A 16,772-nucleotide genomic window follows, 5' to 3' on the forward strand; every position below is an offset into this window, starting at 1 on the left:
GGTTGCATCATGGAGCCAGGAAGAAGAAAATAGCGAGCTGCTTATGGGACGGCATCAAATGCAACGAAGACACTAGTCATGTGATCAGGCTTGATCTCACAAGCAGTTGCCTCCACGGTTCTATCAACTCTAGCAGCAGCCTCTTTCAACTTGTCCATCTGGAATGGCTTGTTCTCTCGAATAACCACTTCAATTTTTCTGAAATCCCTTCAGAAATCAAGAATCTGTCTAGACTAACAGCTCTATCTCTCTCTAATTCTTCGTTTTCTGGTCAAATACCAGCAGAGTTGCTGGAGCTCTCCAAGTTGGAGAGTCTTGATCTATCATTTAATAATTTTCATTTGAAGCTCCAAAGTCTAAAATGAATACTTTAGACCTCGGGTTTAATAAGCTCCAAGGACCGCTCCCAGTTCCATCATCAGTGTCAATCTATTCCTATCTAGTTTCAAACAATCAGTTGACAGGGGAAATTCCAATCCAAATATGCAGTTTGAATGGTCTTCACGCTCTTGATTTGTCTTACAACAACTTAAGTGGCATGCTTCCAGAATGTTTGGGTAATTTCAGTGTTGAGTTGTCAGCACTAAAACTGCAAGCTAACAACTTTTATGGAATCATCCCTCAAACCTTCATGAACGGAACAAATCTGATGATGATTGATTTTAGCGACAATTCATTGCAAGGAAGAGTACCTAAATCTCTAGCCAATTGTGTGAAGCTAAAATTTCTTAATCTTGGGGATAACCAAATCACCGATGTCTTCCCTTCTTGGTTGGGAACTCTTCCAGAGCTAGAGGTTTTCATTTTGAAATTCAACAACTTTCATGGAGAAATAGAGGAACCTCAAACAGGTTTTGAGTTTCCCAAGCTGCGCATCATCGATCTCTCTCACAACAGGTTTACAGGTAATCTTCCGTCAAAGCACTTCCACTGTTGGAATGCCATGAAAGATATCAAAGCAAGTAAGCTAACATATTTGCAGGTTGAACTCATGCCGTATGATGTACTTGGGTTTACCTACTATGGTTATGCTGATTACTCACTAACAATGAGTAACAAAGGCATAGAGATAGAATATCCCAAGCTGTCAAATTTGATCGCAGCAATTATTCTCTTGGACAACAATTTTGTTGGAGAGATTCCAACATCAATCGCCAGTCTAAAGGGGCTTCAGACTCTTAACCTTTCCAACAACAATCTCCGAGGGTACATTCCATTAACTTTGAGTAACCTAACGGTCATAGAGTCATTAGACCTCTCTAGTAACAAGCTCACAGGACAAATTCCTCAGCAACTAGCAGAGCTCACATCCCTTGCATTCTTTGATGTGTCACACAACCATCTTAGGGGAGCAATACCACAAGGGACGCAGTTCAGCACATTCGCAAATGATTGGTTTGCTGGAAATCCAGGATTGTGTGGAGAACCTTTGTCTGGAAAATGTGGAAACTCTGAGGCCTCACCAGCAGAAGATGATCCACCCTCAGAATTTGTACTCGCATTTGGCTGGAAGATAGTTCTGGCAGGGTATGCAAGTGGGACAATAATAGGAGTAGTACTTGGGTACATCTTCTGCACAAGAAAGTATGAATGGCTTATAAAGACTTTTCGACTGCAACCGGAAAGTAATGGAAGGAGGAGAAGACATAGGCACAGAATGTAATTAATTAGCTTTTATTTATTTATTTATTTATTTTGTGAATTACTCTGTAAAGACTTTAAAAATCATGTAGAATTTTTTCTTTTTCTTCCGATTTCAATAAATCTCTTTATATTATCGTACTATTATTATGATTTCACACTTAGAGCCCATTTGAAATTATTTTTGAGAGATTTAAAGGTGATTTTAAAAAATTAAAAGTTAATTTTAGCGTTTGATAAATTTGTTTAAAAATCATTTTCAACAAAATCACCTTATCATGTGACAAAGAGTAGCTTTTCAAAATCTGATTTTAAAAATCAGTTTTATACTTAAACAATTTCATATATATCCTAATATATGTTATAAAAATTCAAACTTATCTTTTATTCAATTAAGAAATAAAATCATTACATTTAAATAAATTATTATCATTTTGAATTATATTGAGATAACAAAATAAATACGGTTAATTTGTTTTAGCTACGAATTATTCTATATGCACATAAAATATTACTATATACACATGTTATTATAAAATAAATGCACGGATAAATAAATTTTATAACTTTATGTCTAATTAAATTATTTGTATTCATACAGCAATTTACCAAATATAATTTACTACTTAACCATTATTATTAAATTTTATTAACTTTATTATTTTAGTTACTAGTAATTATTGTTATTATTATTTTTATTAATATTATCATTATTAACATTTATTATTATTAATAATATTATTATATTTTATTAACTTTATTATTTTAGTTATTATTAATTACTATTAATATTATCATTATTAACATTTATTATTATTATTATTAAATTTTATTAACTTTATTATTTTAGTTACTATTAATTATTGTTATTATTATTTTAATTAATATTATTTTTATAATAATATTTATACATGTATCTAGATAATGAAAATTACATTATTATTATTATTAAATTTTATTAACTTTATTATTTTAGTTATTATTTTTATTTTTATTAATATTATCATTATTAACAATAAAAATAATGATAAAATAATAATTAATAAAAATAATTAATTTATCATTATTAACAATATTATCATTATTGTTGTTGTTATTATATAAAAGTGACGTTGAGATATTGAAGGAAATTAAATATAGTAATATTCAATTTTTGCTCCCAGAATTGTAGCAGTGGCTTCTCTTTTTCTTTTTCTTTTATTCTTCTTGCTCTTGATTTTCTCTGCAATTTTTCAATTTGTGCGACTGCCCTTCTTTTCTCTTTTTTTTTTTTCTTCTTCTTGGCTCCAATTCCCTCCGGCTGCCCTATTCACTTTTCTTTTTATATTGTAGCGCCCTAAATCCTCACATGGAAAGGAAAGAAAAACAAAAGCCCGGCCGCCACTTTAGTTCATGCATGCTTAACTTGAACAATTAATTGGCCAATTTGCAAAGCCAAAGCCCATCAGGTGAATCATTCAAATTGCCAATTAATTCTTTAATGCTCCCCCACGTGCTTGCCATATTTGTCAACTAAATATTCAAAGCTTCTTGCACGTGTTGCATGCATGATGATTAAATTCAATCCTCCTTGATTTGGCTTTTTCTTTTTTTTTCTTTTTTTTCCACATTATTTCTATTATACTCCAATTTGTTTCCTCTTTTCATTTCTTTTCACTTAAATATTTCCAATATTCCTACAATGACAAAATATATAAAAAAATAAGATAAAAATTAATATAATAAAATATAATTTAATATAAAATTAAGTTATAAAAATATTAAAATAATAAATAAATTATGAGCACATTAAAAGCCAAGACTAACAATGAGAGAAGGGAACACGTGCTTCACGAATGGCAAGTGAATGGATATGAAAAACATATATCGAATTATGTTTTTTTCCAATTCGAAAAACACGTGGTCTGCGGCTCGTTTGGGTGGAAGAGAGTTGTGATTGAAAAACACGTGGTCTGCGGCTCCCACGAGGGAAACAATTCAACACATTTGGGACTTTTTCGTTCGATGGAAATCCAGGATTGTGCGGAGAACCTTTGCCAAAAAAATGTGAAAGGCCTGAGGCTCCACCAGATAAAGACTCACATTCAGAATCTGTTGTATTCGCATTTAGGTGGAAGACAGTTGTGATTGGATATGCAAGTGGGCCAAAAGTCGGATTGGTTCTTGGCCACATCTTCAGCAGAAGAAAGTATGAATGGCTCAAAAAGACTTTTCGACCGCAACAGAAAACTAATGGGAGGAAGAGCAGATGCAGGCAATGAATGTAATTAGAGTTTTTTCTTTTTCTTTTTTTTTTTTCCAAAAGAGTTAAGTTACTTGGTGTAGAATCCAGACTCGATCATGTGCTTCAATAAATCTCTTACTACGCTATCCTATTATTTTTATGAGTTTTAATTTAAATTTTGTCTAATTAAGATCTTCTCTTTGTAATTGTAATTTCACATCTGAAAGGTGGTGGAATAGGTGCATAATTGTTGTGACTGAGAGAGTGAACCTTTGGAGGATCTGCCACTGGTTCAAAGATATTAGATGTTGAATTTTAGTTATTTAGTTATCAATTGTTCCAATAATTATGTGCAATTTGAAGAGAAATTTTTTTCGCTGAGAGTATTTGTTAGTGCAAGGAATCATTAAAAAAAGGCGTTTGACTTAAATTTATCCTAAAACAGTTTTTTTAATAAAATTCTAATTGTTAATTCAAAATTAAGATTAAATAAATAACTAAATAAAAAGTTTTTTTTTTTAGTTCTTTTAGCTTACTAGTATCCAAATTAAATTCTAACACGTATATATATACACACTCAAAACATTTTTAAAGCATGTGATTCTAATACATACTTATTTTTACATTCAATGCATTTTAAACCACGTGAACCTTGAAAAAAATTTATACGTATTCAATTTTGTTGCAAACCAAGTGAGCATTCAAAAAATTTTCGGAAATATATGTATTGATAGTTTTCTTTATAATTTTGTGTGAATCATTTGATACTCGATATAAAGACACAATTAGCGGACTTTATATTATCTTTATTTGTTATCAAGTATTATCTTCAAAACGTAGTTCAGAGAAATCAACATTAACCAAATAAATTTACAATTGTGTTAGGATATTACGTAGCAAAAAATTATACTGGACAGTAATTTAAGCTAAACAAATATCCTTACTTTTAGATGTTATATATATTAGACGTATTTATGATTTTTTAAATTAAAAATAGTTTTCAGGTATTATATATCAAACGTACATTGAAATACTAGAAATACCAAAAATACGATTCAATTTTAAAATATATTTCAATTTTTAAAAACCGTTTTCAAATCCTGACTAATTTTAAAAACGAATTACTTGTTACACAGGTCTTCTGCCCGTTTGTTCCCATAAGTCCTGTTGATCTCAAAAAGTCAATTATATTTTCGGGACGGCCCCACGGTGGAACTTGACTTGCACTAGCAAGTCATTAAGTCCACAAACGACTTTGACTTTGAGTGCTTGCTTTTCCTATCCCAAGGACACTGCTATTGCCTATTAGTTTTCACTACCAGACAAACAATTTCTTTAGGTGTCTTATTTTTTTAGGGTCACATTATTGGTTTTATACGTTTGCCAGCAATGACACAACACTGCATGTGAACATATGACAGCATTTCAACTCATTTTTAATTGGATAGTTTTTGAATTCATAGATTTTCTAAGAAAAGATAATAGAATTGCTGAGAATTCTGTACTTGTTTTATTTCAAAAAATTATTTTAAATAATGTGTCATTTATTAATTAGTTAGTGAGATTATACAATTAATTTATTTAAATTTGGTAAATAATTATTAACTACTCAATTAATGACACATTATTTATGATAATTTTTTAAGATAAAAAATTTAAGATGTATAACACTATTGTTTGATATTTTATATTTCCATAAAAAAAGAATTATTCCATTTAAAAAAATTCATAAAAAGCTACGACTCCACTTCCACCGTCAAAATACATTACAACTTAAAAATCTATGGCAATAAAAGCATTAATAATATTAGAAATATTTCAATGGAAAATTTTTAATTTGTTTAAGTTCGAAAAATTATTTAACCGTGTGGCTTAATAGTATAATGACCGTAAAAGTTATTAGACTACATAGTTTAATAACCAAACTTCTCAGTTTCCACACAAAATCATTTGAAGGGAAGCACTACCCTGAAAAATGCTTTCCGTTGAATAATACCATACGGAACAGGCGCAGATCGTCGAGATGAGAATTGAGCATGGGTTAAGGTCCATTTTTACTTTGTAGGCTTGTAGGTCACCTACATATATTTACTGTAGAATATTTAATAACCAAAACAACAAATAAATTTAATTTTTAAAGCCTGTTAATTCTTATTTTAATTTAAAATATCTAAAATAACTTTAATTTTTGAATTTTACCATTTCTTTTCTCTCTCCTCTCTCTCATTCTCCACCACTTTCTTTCCTCTTCATTTTCATTAAATATTAAAGATTAATACACTTTCTTTCATTGCCTTTTTTTTTTTTTTTTGTGTATGGATGAGAGCAATAATTTTACATCATAAAACAGTTCTTTTCTACCCAAATCGTAATTATCAACAAAAGTGACAAGAGCAGAAACATGATTTAGAATCTTGATCATATCCTCATTCTCTTGATCATAAGCTCACAAGGATAAGATTTCTTAATTTCCACAAACGACTTTGACTTGGAGCGCTTTTCCTGATACCACATGCTCATACATCCTACTGGATAAAACTTCTCAATTTCCACAAATCAATTGACTAGGAGAAATTAAAAATCCCAAGAATTATTTTACAAAAACTGCAGGTTGCCTATATAAAGGCAACGCTGTTTTACTACCATGCACGCATGCAATAAAAGCAAAATCACTTAAAGCCATTTTAGAATTCCTGTTGAGACGTAATGGGGTTATCTTTAACTTTCTTCACTTTTAGACATTTAGTTTGTTTTTCCTTCTTAATATTTCATCTTGCAATTGGTCACTTCATTTCTTCTATTCAGCCACTCTGCCATGACCATGAGCGTTCTGCCTTGTTGAATTTCAAGGAAAGTCTTGTCATTAATCAGGCTGCTTCTTCTTATCCTTCTGCTTATCCCAAGGTTGCATCATGGAAGCTGGATGAAAAAGATAGAGACTGCTGCTCATGGGACGGTGTCAAATGCGATGAAGACACTGGCCATGTTGTGGAGCTCGATCTTGCTAGCAGTTGCCTCTATGGTTCTATCAACTCTACCAGCAGTCTCTTTCAGCTTGTCCATCTGCAACGGCTTAGTCTCTTCGATAACAACTTCAATTTCTCTGAAATCCCTTCTGAAATCTTAAACTTTTCAAGGCTGACCCATTTAAATCTCTCTGAGTCTTATTTTTCTGGTCAAATACCGGCAGAGTTGCTAGAGCTTTCCAATTTAGAGGTCCTTGATCTATCATTTAATAATTTTGATAATTTTTTTCTTAAGCTTCAAAAGCCAGGTCTAGCAACTCTAGCCGAAAATTTAACCAACCTGAAAGTACTTAATCTTATCAATGTCAACATTTCTTCAACAGTTCCTCACACTTTGGCAAATTTATCTTCTTTACGTCGTTTGTCTCTCAGTGCATGCCGTTTGCAAGGTGAATTTCCCCCAGAGATTTTCCATTTACCCAACCTTCAATTCCTTGGTGTGATGATCAACCCAAATCTCACTGGATATTTGCCCCAATTCCAGAAAAGCAGTCCCCTTGAAGATTTGAGACTTTCAGACACGAGATTTTCTGGTAAGATTCCAGATTCAATAGAAAATCTTGAATCTTTATCTTACCTGGATATTAGTGACTGCTCCTTTATAGGAAAAATTCCATCTTCACTTGGTAACCTTACCAAGCTCGAATATCTATACCTTTCTGGTGGTAATGGATTTTCGAATGAGTTGCCTACCTCCATTGGAAATCTTGCTTCTTTGAAAACTCTAGAAATTAGCTCATTCAATTTCTCTGGTACACTTCAGGCTTCACTTGGTAATCTTACCCAACTTGTTTCATTGACAATTTCAGATAGCAATTTTTCTGGTCTAATGTCTAGTTCATTGTCTTGGCTCACTAATCTTAACCAACTCACTTCTTTGAACTTTCGCTACTGCAACTTAAATAGTGAGATCCCGTTTGGGATCTCCAACCTAACACAACTTACTGCTTTAGATTTGAGTAACAACCAATTAAATGGTCCAATCCTATTTCGGATATCCAACCTAACACAACTTACTATTTTAGATTTGAGTCGCAACCAATTAACTGGTCCAATCCCATATTGGTTGATGAACCTAAAAAAAGTGTCCCTTCTTTACTTTGGATTTAATCAACTGAGTGGTCATATTCCAGTTGAAATTAGTAACCTAACTCAACTGCAGGAACTGCAATTATCATCGAATCAATTGGAAGGCTCTGTTCCAAGCTCTATCTTTGAGCTTAGGAATCTTGAAGCGCTTGACCTATCCTTCAACAATCTCAGTGGCACAGTGGATCTAAACATGTTCCTTCTTAGCTTCAAACGTTTAAAAACATTAGGTCTCTCGTCAAATAAAATGTCACTGCTCACTAGAACCACTTCTAGTACTAATACGCAGAAATTTAAGATAATAGGATTGAGATCATGCAACCTTAGCGAGTTCCCATCTTTTTTGCACAACCAAGACCAATTGATATCACTGGATCTTTCCTCTAACAAGATAGCTGGAAAAATACCTGAATGGTTGGTCAGTGCAGGTACAAATAGTTTGGAATATTTGAACCTTTCTTACAATCTATTGATGGACTTCGAGCACAATCTCCGTGTTCTTCCATGGAATAATCTTGGAGCCTTAGACCTTAGGTTTAATAAGTTGCAAGGACCACTCCCAATTCCATCAGCGTCAATCTTTTCATATCTTATTTCAAACAATCAGCTGACCGGGGAAATTCCACCATCAATATGCAGTTTGAATGGTCTTCATGCTCTTGATTTGTCTCACAACAACTTAAGCGGCAAGCTTCCTGAATGTTTGGGCAATTTCAGTGTTGCGTTGTCAGTATTAAAATTGCAAAGTAACAACTTTCAGGGAAGCATTCCTCAGACCTTCATGAAAGGAACAAATCTGGCTATGATTGATTTAAGCAACAATTCATTGCGTGGGAGAATCCCGAAATCACTGGCAAATTGTGTGAAGCTCAAATTTGTCCATCTTGGGAATAACCAAATCACTGATGTCTTCCCTTCCTGGCTGGGAACTCTTCCAGAGTTAGAGGTTCTTGTCTTGAAATCCAATAACTTTCATGGAGAAATAAAGGCACCTCGAACAGCTTTCGATTTTTCGAAGCTCCGCATCATTGATCTCTCTCACAACAGATTTGGAGGCATTCTTCCGTCGAAACACTTCGATTGTTGGAATTCCATGAAATATGTCAATGCAAGTTACCCAACATATATGCATGATACACTAACTCCAAGCATTTATCCTGCATCTACCTATTTTGGTTTTTTTGATTACTCACTGACAATGAGTAACAAAGGCACAGAATTGGAATATGAGAAGCTCTCAAATCTGATCACAGCAATTATTCTCTCCAACAACAGTTTTGTAGGAGAGATTCCAACATCAATTGCTAATTTAAAGGGGCTTCGAAATCTCAATCTTTCCAACAACAATCTCCAGGGCCGCATTCCATCATCTTTGAGTAACCTAACGGCGATAGAGTCAATGGACCTCTCCAGTAACATGCTCTCAGGAAATATTCCTCAACAACTCTCAGAGCTCACATTCCTTGCAGTCTTTAATGTGTCAGATAACCTGCTCACAGGGCCAATACCACGAGGGAAACAGTTCGACACATTTTTGAAGAGTTCATTTGATGGAAATCCAGGGTTGTGTGGAGGACCTCTGTCAAAAAAATGTAACAACTCTGAGGCTTCACCACCAGAAGAAGATCCGCACTCAGAATCTGTATTTACATTTGGTTGGAAGACAGTTGTGATTGGATATGCAAGTGGGACAATAATAGGAGTGATACTTGGGCACATCTTCAGTACAAGAAAGTATGAATGGCTCGCCAAGACTTTTCGACTGCAACCAAAGGCTGATGCGAGGACGAGGAGAGTCAGGGGACATAGGCAACGGATGTAATTAACCTTTTTTCTTTTTCTTGTATTGTGCTTTAAATTTCTTTCTCCTTCTTTTCTTCGAAGTTTAATAAACGTTTTATTATTGTATATGTACTATATTGTCAGTGCAAGTAGGCTAATAATTTGATGGTTCTTGGCAATTTTTCCTTGAGCACGGCATTCATATCGGCTGCTGCTTCTTTCTTATTTGTTATTCAGTACCTTATTACTGTCCTGATTTGATCAAACGATCATGTCTTTAATTAACAAAATTTAAGATAATAGTTGTAAAAGATTAATGCAGCATTCTCTTTTTCCAAACCTGAAAGGATATGATTTGGAAAAAAAAAAATCATATAATTGATGATCAGGTATTAGTGATTTGGGCACCAGTACAAAGGTCTGCCAACTTTTTGTATTTTACTTTTCATAATTTCCATATATTCTCTAATTTTGTTTTTGGGCAAAAACCCCTAATTTAGTTGAAGAACCGCTTAAAATTACAAATTAATCTCTCAAAGCGTTCTCTAACAATAATCAACTTTTTGAAGCATCAAGCTATTACATGGGGTGCCATATAACTACTGTAAAAAAATATCATTAGTCATCAAATATGTGCCAACAATATAATTGGTAAATGTTAACTATCATCAAAACTCAATCACAATGCTAGAAGTGGCATAAAAGTAATTTGAAATAGAAATACCTTTAATCAAGTTGTTGAAACATAAAAATATATTAAACATGTGTGTTTACACGTAGAATTTGCTTGGGATTTTAGCTGCATTTTGTAAAACTTTTCAAATAGAAATTATTTAATTAGAGCTTTTACATTACCCGAAAAAAGTAATTACCAAAAATATTTGAGTTGTTTGATTGTCAACCAAAGTTTTTTTTTAAAAAAAAATTGTATAATTATTTTAATAGTCAATTTTTTATAGTTATTTTATAAAAGAACGAAATACAATTATCAAACATAATTAAAAATACTTTAGACGGTTTAACACTTTAAAAAAAATTCACAATGAAACTATGGAAAAATAAAAGTACCACAACAAGATTCTGTGCTCAACATAGACAAGCATGGTTAATAGCCGGCAAGGAAGAAAGGGCTGGGATTGGTTTTCTTTTTCTTTTTTTTTAATGTAATCTTTCAATTTTTTGCCTCCATAATAAAATATTTAAATAACTTTTTTCTTAATTTACATGATGTTTTGTACAAAGCGCTTGTTTTCATGTTTTTGTACAAATCGATTTTGCCAAATTCACAGAACTATACTAACAAAACAGAATCCTCCAGCCTGCCTATCATAGAGAGTTTTAAAAGGAATTATGTTTAATAAGAAATTATGCGGTTATTCACTTATTCTTATTTTTAATGCACAACTTGTTCTGCTCTCAATGTTTCAGCTTACCCTTGCGTTCTGTCTTGTTGCAATTCAAGCAAAGCCTTACCGTTGTTCAGTGTTCTTTTTATGATTATCCTTCAGCTTATTCCAATGTGGCATCATGGAACCAGGAAGAAGAAAATAGCGACTGCTGCTTATGGGACGGCATCAAATGCAAGGAAGACACTGGTCATGTGATCAGGCTTGATCTCACATGCAGTTGCCCCTATGATTCTATCAATTCTAGCAGCAGCCTCTGTCAACTTGTCCGTCTAGAATGGTTTGTTCTCTCCAATAACCACTTCAACTTTTCTGAAATCCCTTCAGAAATCAAGAACCTGTCAAGACTAACAGCTCTCTCTTTCTCTCTCTAATTCTTCGTTTTCTGGTCAAATACCAGCCGAGAGAGCTAGTTGGAGAGCCTTGATCTATCATTTAATAATTTTCATTTGAAGCTAAACAAATATCCTTACTTTTAGATGCTATATATACATTAGACGTATTTAAGATTTTTTAAATTAAAAATAGTTTTCAAGTATTATATATCAAGCGTACATTGAAATACTAGAAATACCAAAAATACAATTCTATTTTAAAATATATTTCAATTTTTAAAAACTGTTTTCAAATCCTAACCAATTTTAAAAACAAATTACTTATCACACAGGTCTTCTGCCCGTTTGTTCCCGTAAGTCCTGTTGATCTCAAAAAGCCAATCATATTTTCGGGGACGGCCCCACCGTGGAACTTGACTTGCACTAGCATGTCATTAAGCCCACAAACGACTTTGACTTTGAGTGCTTGCTTCTCCGGACACCACCACACCACATACGCATGCATGCATCGTAGCCACAAGATAAAACAAACTTCCCCAATTTCCACACAGAATGATTTGGAGGTGAGCGTTACCCAGAAAACCGCTTTCCGTTGAATAATACCATACGGAACAGGCGGAGATCGTCAAGATGAGAATTGGGCCTGAGTTAAGGCCCATTTTTACTTTGTAGCCTTGTAGGTCACCTACATATATTTTCTGTAGAATATTTAATAACCAAAACAACAAATAACTTTAATTTTTAAAGCCCGTTAATTCTTATTTTAATTTAAAATATCTAAAATAACTTTAATTTTTGAATTTTACCATTTCTGTTGATGCGAGATTCCGGTTCTCCTCGTTCTACGATCAGGATCTCTGCTCGATCAACTTCGTCACTACCAGGAGGTCTCCTCGCCAGGCTTCTTCTCCGGAGGTCCCTGCGTACACAGATAAGTCAGAGTACGCCGGTTGTTTTCCCGGCGCAAACCCTCCGACGCTCAAGTCAGATATGAAGGTTCGGGAAAAGCTTGCCACAGGTCTTATGGCGTTTCTTGTGGTTTTCTCCCCTTTTCTCAAGAATGCCAACCCTTTTACCTTCGTTGGCTACCTTTTTATAGGCTTCCTCTGAATCTCAGTCTTCCGCTCTTTTCGAGACGGTATGGGACTTCAACTGCTGCGTTATGGGCAAAACATGGGATCTAGCGTGTTACGCCACGGTTCAGGGGAAAGCGTGGCTGCCACGGCTCTGTGAGACCTTGCGTGTTACGCCACGGTTCGGGGGAAAGTGTGGCTGTCATGGCTCTGTGAGATCTTGCGTGTTACATCGCGGTTCTGGGGAAAGCGTGGCTGTTGTGCCTAGATTCTCGTGCTGGAGAGCACGTCTTGCCAACTGCCGTCGACCGGGTCTCCTCGCCTCTCGATCTCTAGCCGGAATGGCCTCATGCCTTTTATAGGAATTGGCCTCGCGGACGACAACATCGTGGACGAGCAGGATGTTTCTGATCCTGTTCTTCCACGCGCTAGGCTTTAACGGAACACATCGGTTCGCAGAACTCCGCCATCAGATGTCTGCTCGTCATTCCTGGTCCCTTCGACGCATTTGTCCCAAACAGTATCCCTCCCAAACACCGGTCCCCCAGTTTCTGGTGTTGGGTAATGTAGTGGACCAGCAGTAGAAACTCGATAGTACTCGCTCGCGTGGGTTTGGAAAAGGCTGCCAGGAGTCATGTCGCATTTAATTGCGGACGAGGTGACGTGGCAGAAATCCCCCCCCTCCATTTGAATTTCAAACCGACGGTTACGGGATTCTCGGAATATGCGTCATTAAATGCTGGCAGCCCAAGAGTTTGCTTCTCAGTAAGGAAACCCAAAATCTTCAAACACGAACTCGTCATTTTCTCCATTCTTGTCTCTCCGGCGAATGAACCTCGGCGCCAAAGCTGTCATCCCTGTCTCTCTCTGACCGAGTCCCTGCTTCAGGTATTTCTTCTATTTTTTTCGGTATTGGTTAGTTGTAGGTAATTTCCTTTCTCTCTGCTTTGCTTGAGGTTGTAGTTGGCGGTGGTGTCTTGGTTAGAACTTAGGATATGTCGAAGGGTAAGGAGAAGGTCGTTGAGGTTGGTGACGACGAACTAGGTTTTTTGCCTAGTCTGCCCGCTGATTTTGCTTTTGATCCCGGGATCCCCTTAGAGCCCATTAGGTCTAGTGTTGGTACTAGCGCTAGGAGGATGTCTCCCCAAACAACCTCCTCGAGCGACAGTAGCGATGAAGAAGGATCTTCTGGATCGGAGAACACCTTGAGTGAGGGCCAAGGGGATGATTCTGGTGAGGCGTCCCCATCAGGAGCATCACGACCAGAAGAACGGGGTACAGTAGGAGGTAGAGCCTTGTCGCGTGATTATGCCATTGATTACATGTCGTGTACGACCACGTTTGACGAGCTCAATGACCTCCGACTTAGGTATAGTATTCCTGGTGAGATACCTCTTAAGATCCCAGGAAAGAAGGATACACCTAGCCGGCCTCCCAGGGGATACGTTACCCTGTATCTGGAGAGCTTTAAGTATGGGCTGAGGTGTCCCTTGCAGCCTTACTTTGCCCGGATACTTAACGGGCTAAATCTGGCTCCTGGTCAGCTGAACCCCAACGGGTGGAGAGTGCTCTCTGGTCTGTTCATATTGTGGGACAGATGTTGCCAAAGCGAGCCCACGGTTGATGAGGTGAAGCACCTGTACCAGCTGAAGAGCAGCCCTAAAGATGCCGGCTGGTACTACTTCCAATCTGGTACCAAGAGCAGGAAACCCATAACTGATCTTCCAACTGGTGGTGGTGGGACTTGGAAGAGGAAATTCTTTTTTGCTGGGGGTCCCTGGGGTCAAGTTGCACAAATAGACGGGAAGGATTGTCGCGTCCCACCCCGTTTCACGGTCCCAGGTTGCCTGCTCGCTTTAGATGTCTTGTATCCATAATTGTTCCTGCTGTATTGGTTTGTCTCTAACCAAGTGTCTGTTTGTGTTGTAGTTTCCTGGGGTGTTCACTTCCCGCTCCGACCTGGTCTGCTTAAACGGGTCGAGGCTGTATTGGCCAATTCCTGCTCGAGCCGAGAACTGCTATCTACATACAACTTCCTCGAGTCTCGGTTGATACTTCCTGGCCATAAGATGGAGGACGCAGTGATTGGAGCTCTGACCAGGAAACGCTCTCGGCCTCCAACAACCGATAGGGACCAGGACAAAGATGCTCCCGCTGCGAAGCGAAAGAACATCGTGCAGCAGGTTCCTCCCTTGCAGGCTCTCCCTCCTGCCTCTGCTAAAGTCGGGGAATCCAGTAGAGCGGCCACTGATCCTGCTTCCTCTTCTCCACCTGTTGTGCCTCGGTCTCGCTTACCCGACAGTCGACCAGAACACTTGGTTCCCTATCTCAATGAGTTGTCTAAACTCGTGAGCAAGAAGGACCTGGAGGGCTTTGACGGTTGTACCCTGGGCGAGCTGGTGGGAGCCATGCAGTACAGTGCTTTCCATCTCAGCTGCATGGCCACCTACTATAAGGCCAAGGTTGGCCGTTACGACAGGAAGATGAAGGAGGACATTCAATCGGCGACGACCAGAGCTGACGTTGCCGAGAAAAAGGCGGGGGAGCTAAACGTTGAGAACCTCAAGCTGATAGAGCAAGAGTCCCTTGCTCAAGCAAAAGCCATTACCCTCGAGGAGGAGCTGACCAAGGTTAAGGAGGATCTCCAAGGGCAGAGGGCTATGTATGAGGCTCAGCTCGAATCTCTCCGCGATTCCCACCGAGCTCATGTAGAGAACTTGGAGAGGGAGGCCGACAACCAGTACGACCAGGGACTTCGGCATTCGTATCGTTGTATCATGGCCGTCCTCGGGAAGCAACACCCTGATCTGAAGATGGATGACCTTGCAGCTGGTGTTGCTCAACATATGGACGAGGAGGCGGCCAAGGAAGATGCCGAGGGGTTAGAGCCGATCGTGATTGAGGAGGGTAACTCTCCTCCTCGTGCAGTCCCTGCTGATGTTGGCGAGGCGAGCACCCCCCCGGACGCAACTGGTGATACCCCTCCCGCACCCGAGGAGGTCCAGCCAACCGATGCTGCTCGGCTCACTGATCCACCATCTTTTTGATATATTTCTTCTTGTATTGTAATGAACAACGTTTATGAAATTTATCCCCTCTGTTAGCCATTAATAAAAATGTTGTTGATTACTATCTCGTGTCGTACTCATGAATTAATTTTCGTCTGAAACGCTGATCGATTCTGTCTCGCCGTAAGACAGGCTTTGAGACTTGGTGAGGCCTTTGCGTGCCGTAGAAAACTTTCCGAATGCTTCGGAGTCTGCTCGCCTTCTCGCGAACGAGCAGATCCTGGCATGCTGGGCTTTTGTCTGGCCCTAAGACAGGCTTTGAGACTTTGTCGAGCCTTCGCATGCCTTGGGAATCTTCTTCAAACGATTTGGATTCTGCTGCCTTCTCGTGGCCGAGCAGATCCTGGCATGCTTGGCTTCTGTCTCGCCATAAGACAAGCTCTGAGACTTGGCGAGCCTTTGCATGCCTTAGGATTTTCTTCAAACGATTTGGATTCTGCTGCCTTCTCGTGGCCGAGCAGATCCTGGCATGCTTGGCTTCTGTCTCGCCATAAGACAGGCTCTGAGACTTGGCGAGCCTTTGCATGCCTCAGGATTTTCTTCAAACGATTTGGATTCTGCTGCCTTCTCGTGGCCGAGCAGATCCTGGCATGCTTGGCTTCTGTCTCGCCATAAGACAGGCTCTGAGACTTGGCGAGCCTTTGCATGCCTCAGGATTTTCTTCAAACGATTTGGATTCTGCTGCCTTCTCGTGGCCGAGCAGATCCTGGCATGCTTGGCTTCTGTCTCGCCATAAGACAGGCTCTGAGACTTGGCGAGCCTTTGCATGCCTCAGGATTTTCTTCAAACTATTTGGATTCTGCTGCCTTCTCGTGGCCGAGCAGATCCTGGCATGCTTGGCTTCTGTCTCGCCATAAGACAGGCTCTGAGACTTGGCGAGCCTTTGCATGCCTCAGGATTTTCTTCGATCTATTTGGATTCTGCTGCCTTCTCGTGGCCGAGCAGATCCTGGCATGCTTGGCTTCTGTCTCGCCATGAGACAGGCTCTGAGACTTGGCGAGCCTTTGCATGCCTCAGGATTTTCTTCAAACGATTTGGATTCTGCTGCCTTCTCGTGGCCGAGCAGATCCTGGCATGCTTGGCTTCTGTCTCGCCATAAGACAGGCTCTGAGACTTGGCGAGCCTTTG

General features: G+C 38.1%; 3 protein-coding genes across 3 annotated transcripts; all 3 read left to right on the forward strand.

The window, feature by feature from the left end:
• The first annotated feature begins 361 nt into the window (after positions 1 to 361).
• On the forward strand, positions 362 to 1,663 carry LOC107175230 (receptor-like protein 7). The gene has a single exon (XM_015526617.2). It carries the CDS (start codon positions 362 to 364, stop codon positions 1,661 to 1,663), a length of 1,302 nt encoding a protein of 433 aa, XP_015382103.2.
• A 4,908-nt stretch (positions 1,664 to 6,571) lies between these two features.
• On the forward strand, positions 6,572 to 9,943 carry LOC127900323 (receptor-like protein 6). The gene has a single exon (XM_052434958.1). It carries the CDS (start codon positions 6,572 to 6,574, stop codon positions 9,800 to 9,802), a length of 3,231 nt encoding a protein of 1,076 aa, XP_052290918.1. The 3' UTR covers positions 9,803 to 9,943.
• A 3,628-nt stretch (positions 9,944 to 13,571) lies between these two features.
• LOC102609445 (uncharacterized) lies at positions 13,572 to 15,894 on the forward strand. The gene is made up of 2 exons (XM_052434959.1): positions 13,572 to 14,418; positions 14,506 to 15,894. Exons 1-2 carry the CDS (start codon positions 13,572 to 13,574, stop codon positions 15,621 to 15,623), a joined length of 1,965 nt encoding a protein of 654 aa, XP_052290919.1. The 3' UTR covers positions 15,624 to 15,894.
• Positions 15,895 to 16,772: the final 878 nt, after the last annotated feature.

This window comes from Citrus sinensis, chromosome 2 (assembly GCF_022201045.2).
Source record: "Citrus sinensis cultivar Valencia sweet orange chromosome 2, DVS_A1.0, whole genome shotgun sequence".
NCBI classification, from domain to species: domain Eukaryota; kingdom Viridiplantae; phylum Streptophyta; class Magnoliopsida; order Sapindales; family Rutaceae; genus Citrus; species Citrus sinensis.

Excerpts from the sequence above, each read along its gene's own strand:
- LOC107175230 (XM_015526617.2), top strand. The coding sequence starts at position 362 with ATGAATACTTTAGACCTCGGGTTTAATAAGCTCCAAGGACCGCTCCCA.
- LOC127900323 (XM_052434958.1), top strand. The coding sequence starts at position 6,572 with ATGGGGTTATCTTTAACTTTCTTCACTTTTAGACATTTAGTTTGTTTT.
- LOC102609445 (XM_052434959.1), top strand. The coding sequence starts at position 13,572 with ATGTCGAAGGGTAAGGAGAAGGTCGTTGAGGTTGGTGACGACGAACTA. Across the intron at positions 14,419-14,505 it reads ACCCCGTTTCACGGTCCCAG|TTTCCTGGGGTGTTCACTTC; the intron begins GTTGCCTGCTCG and ends TTTGTGTTGTAG.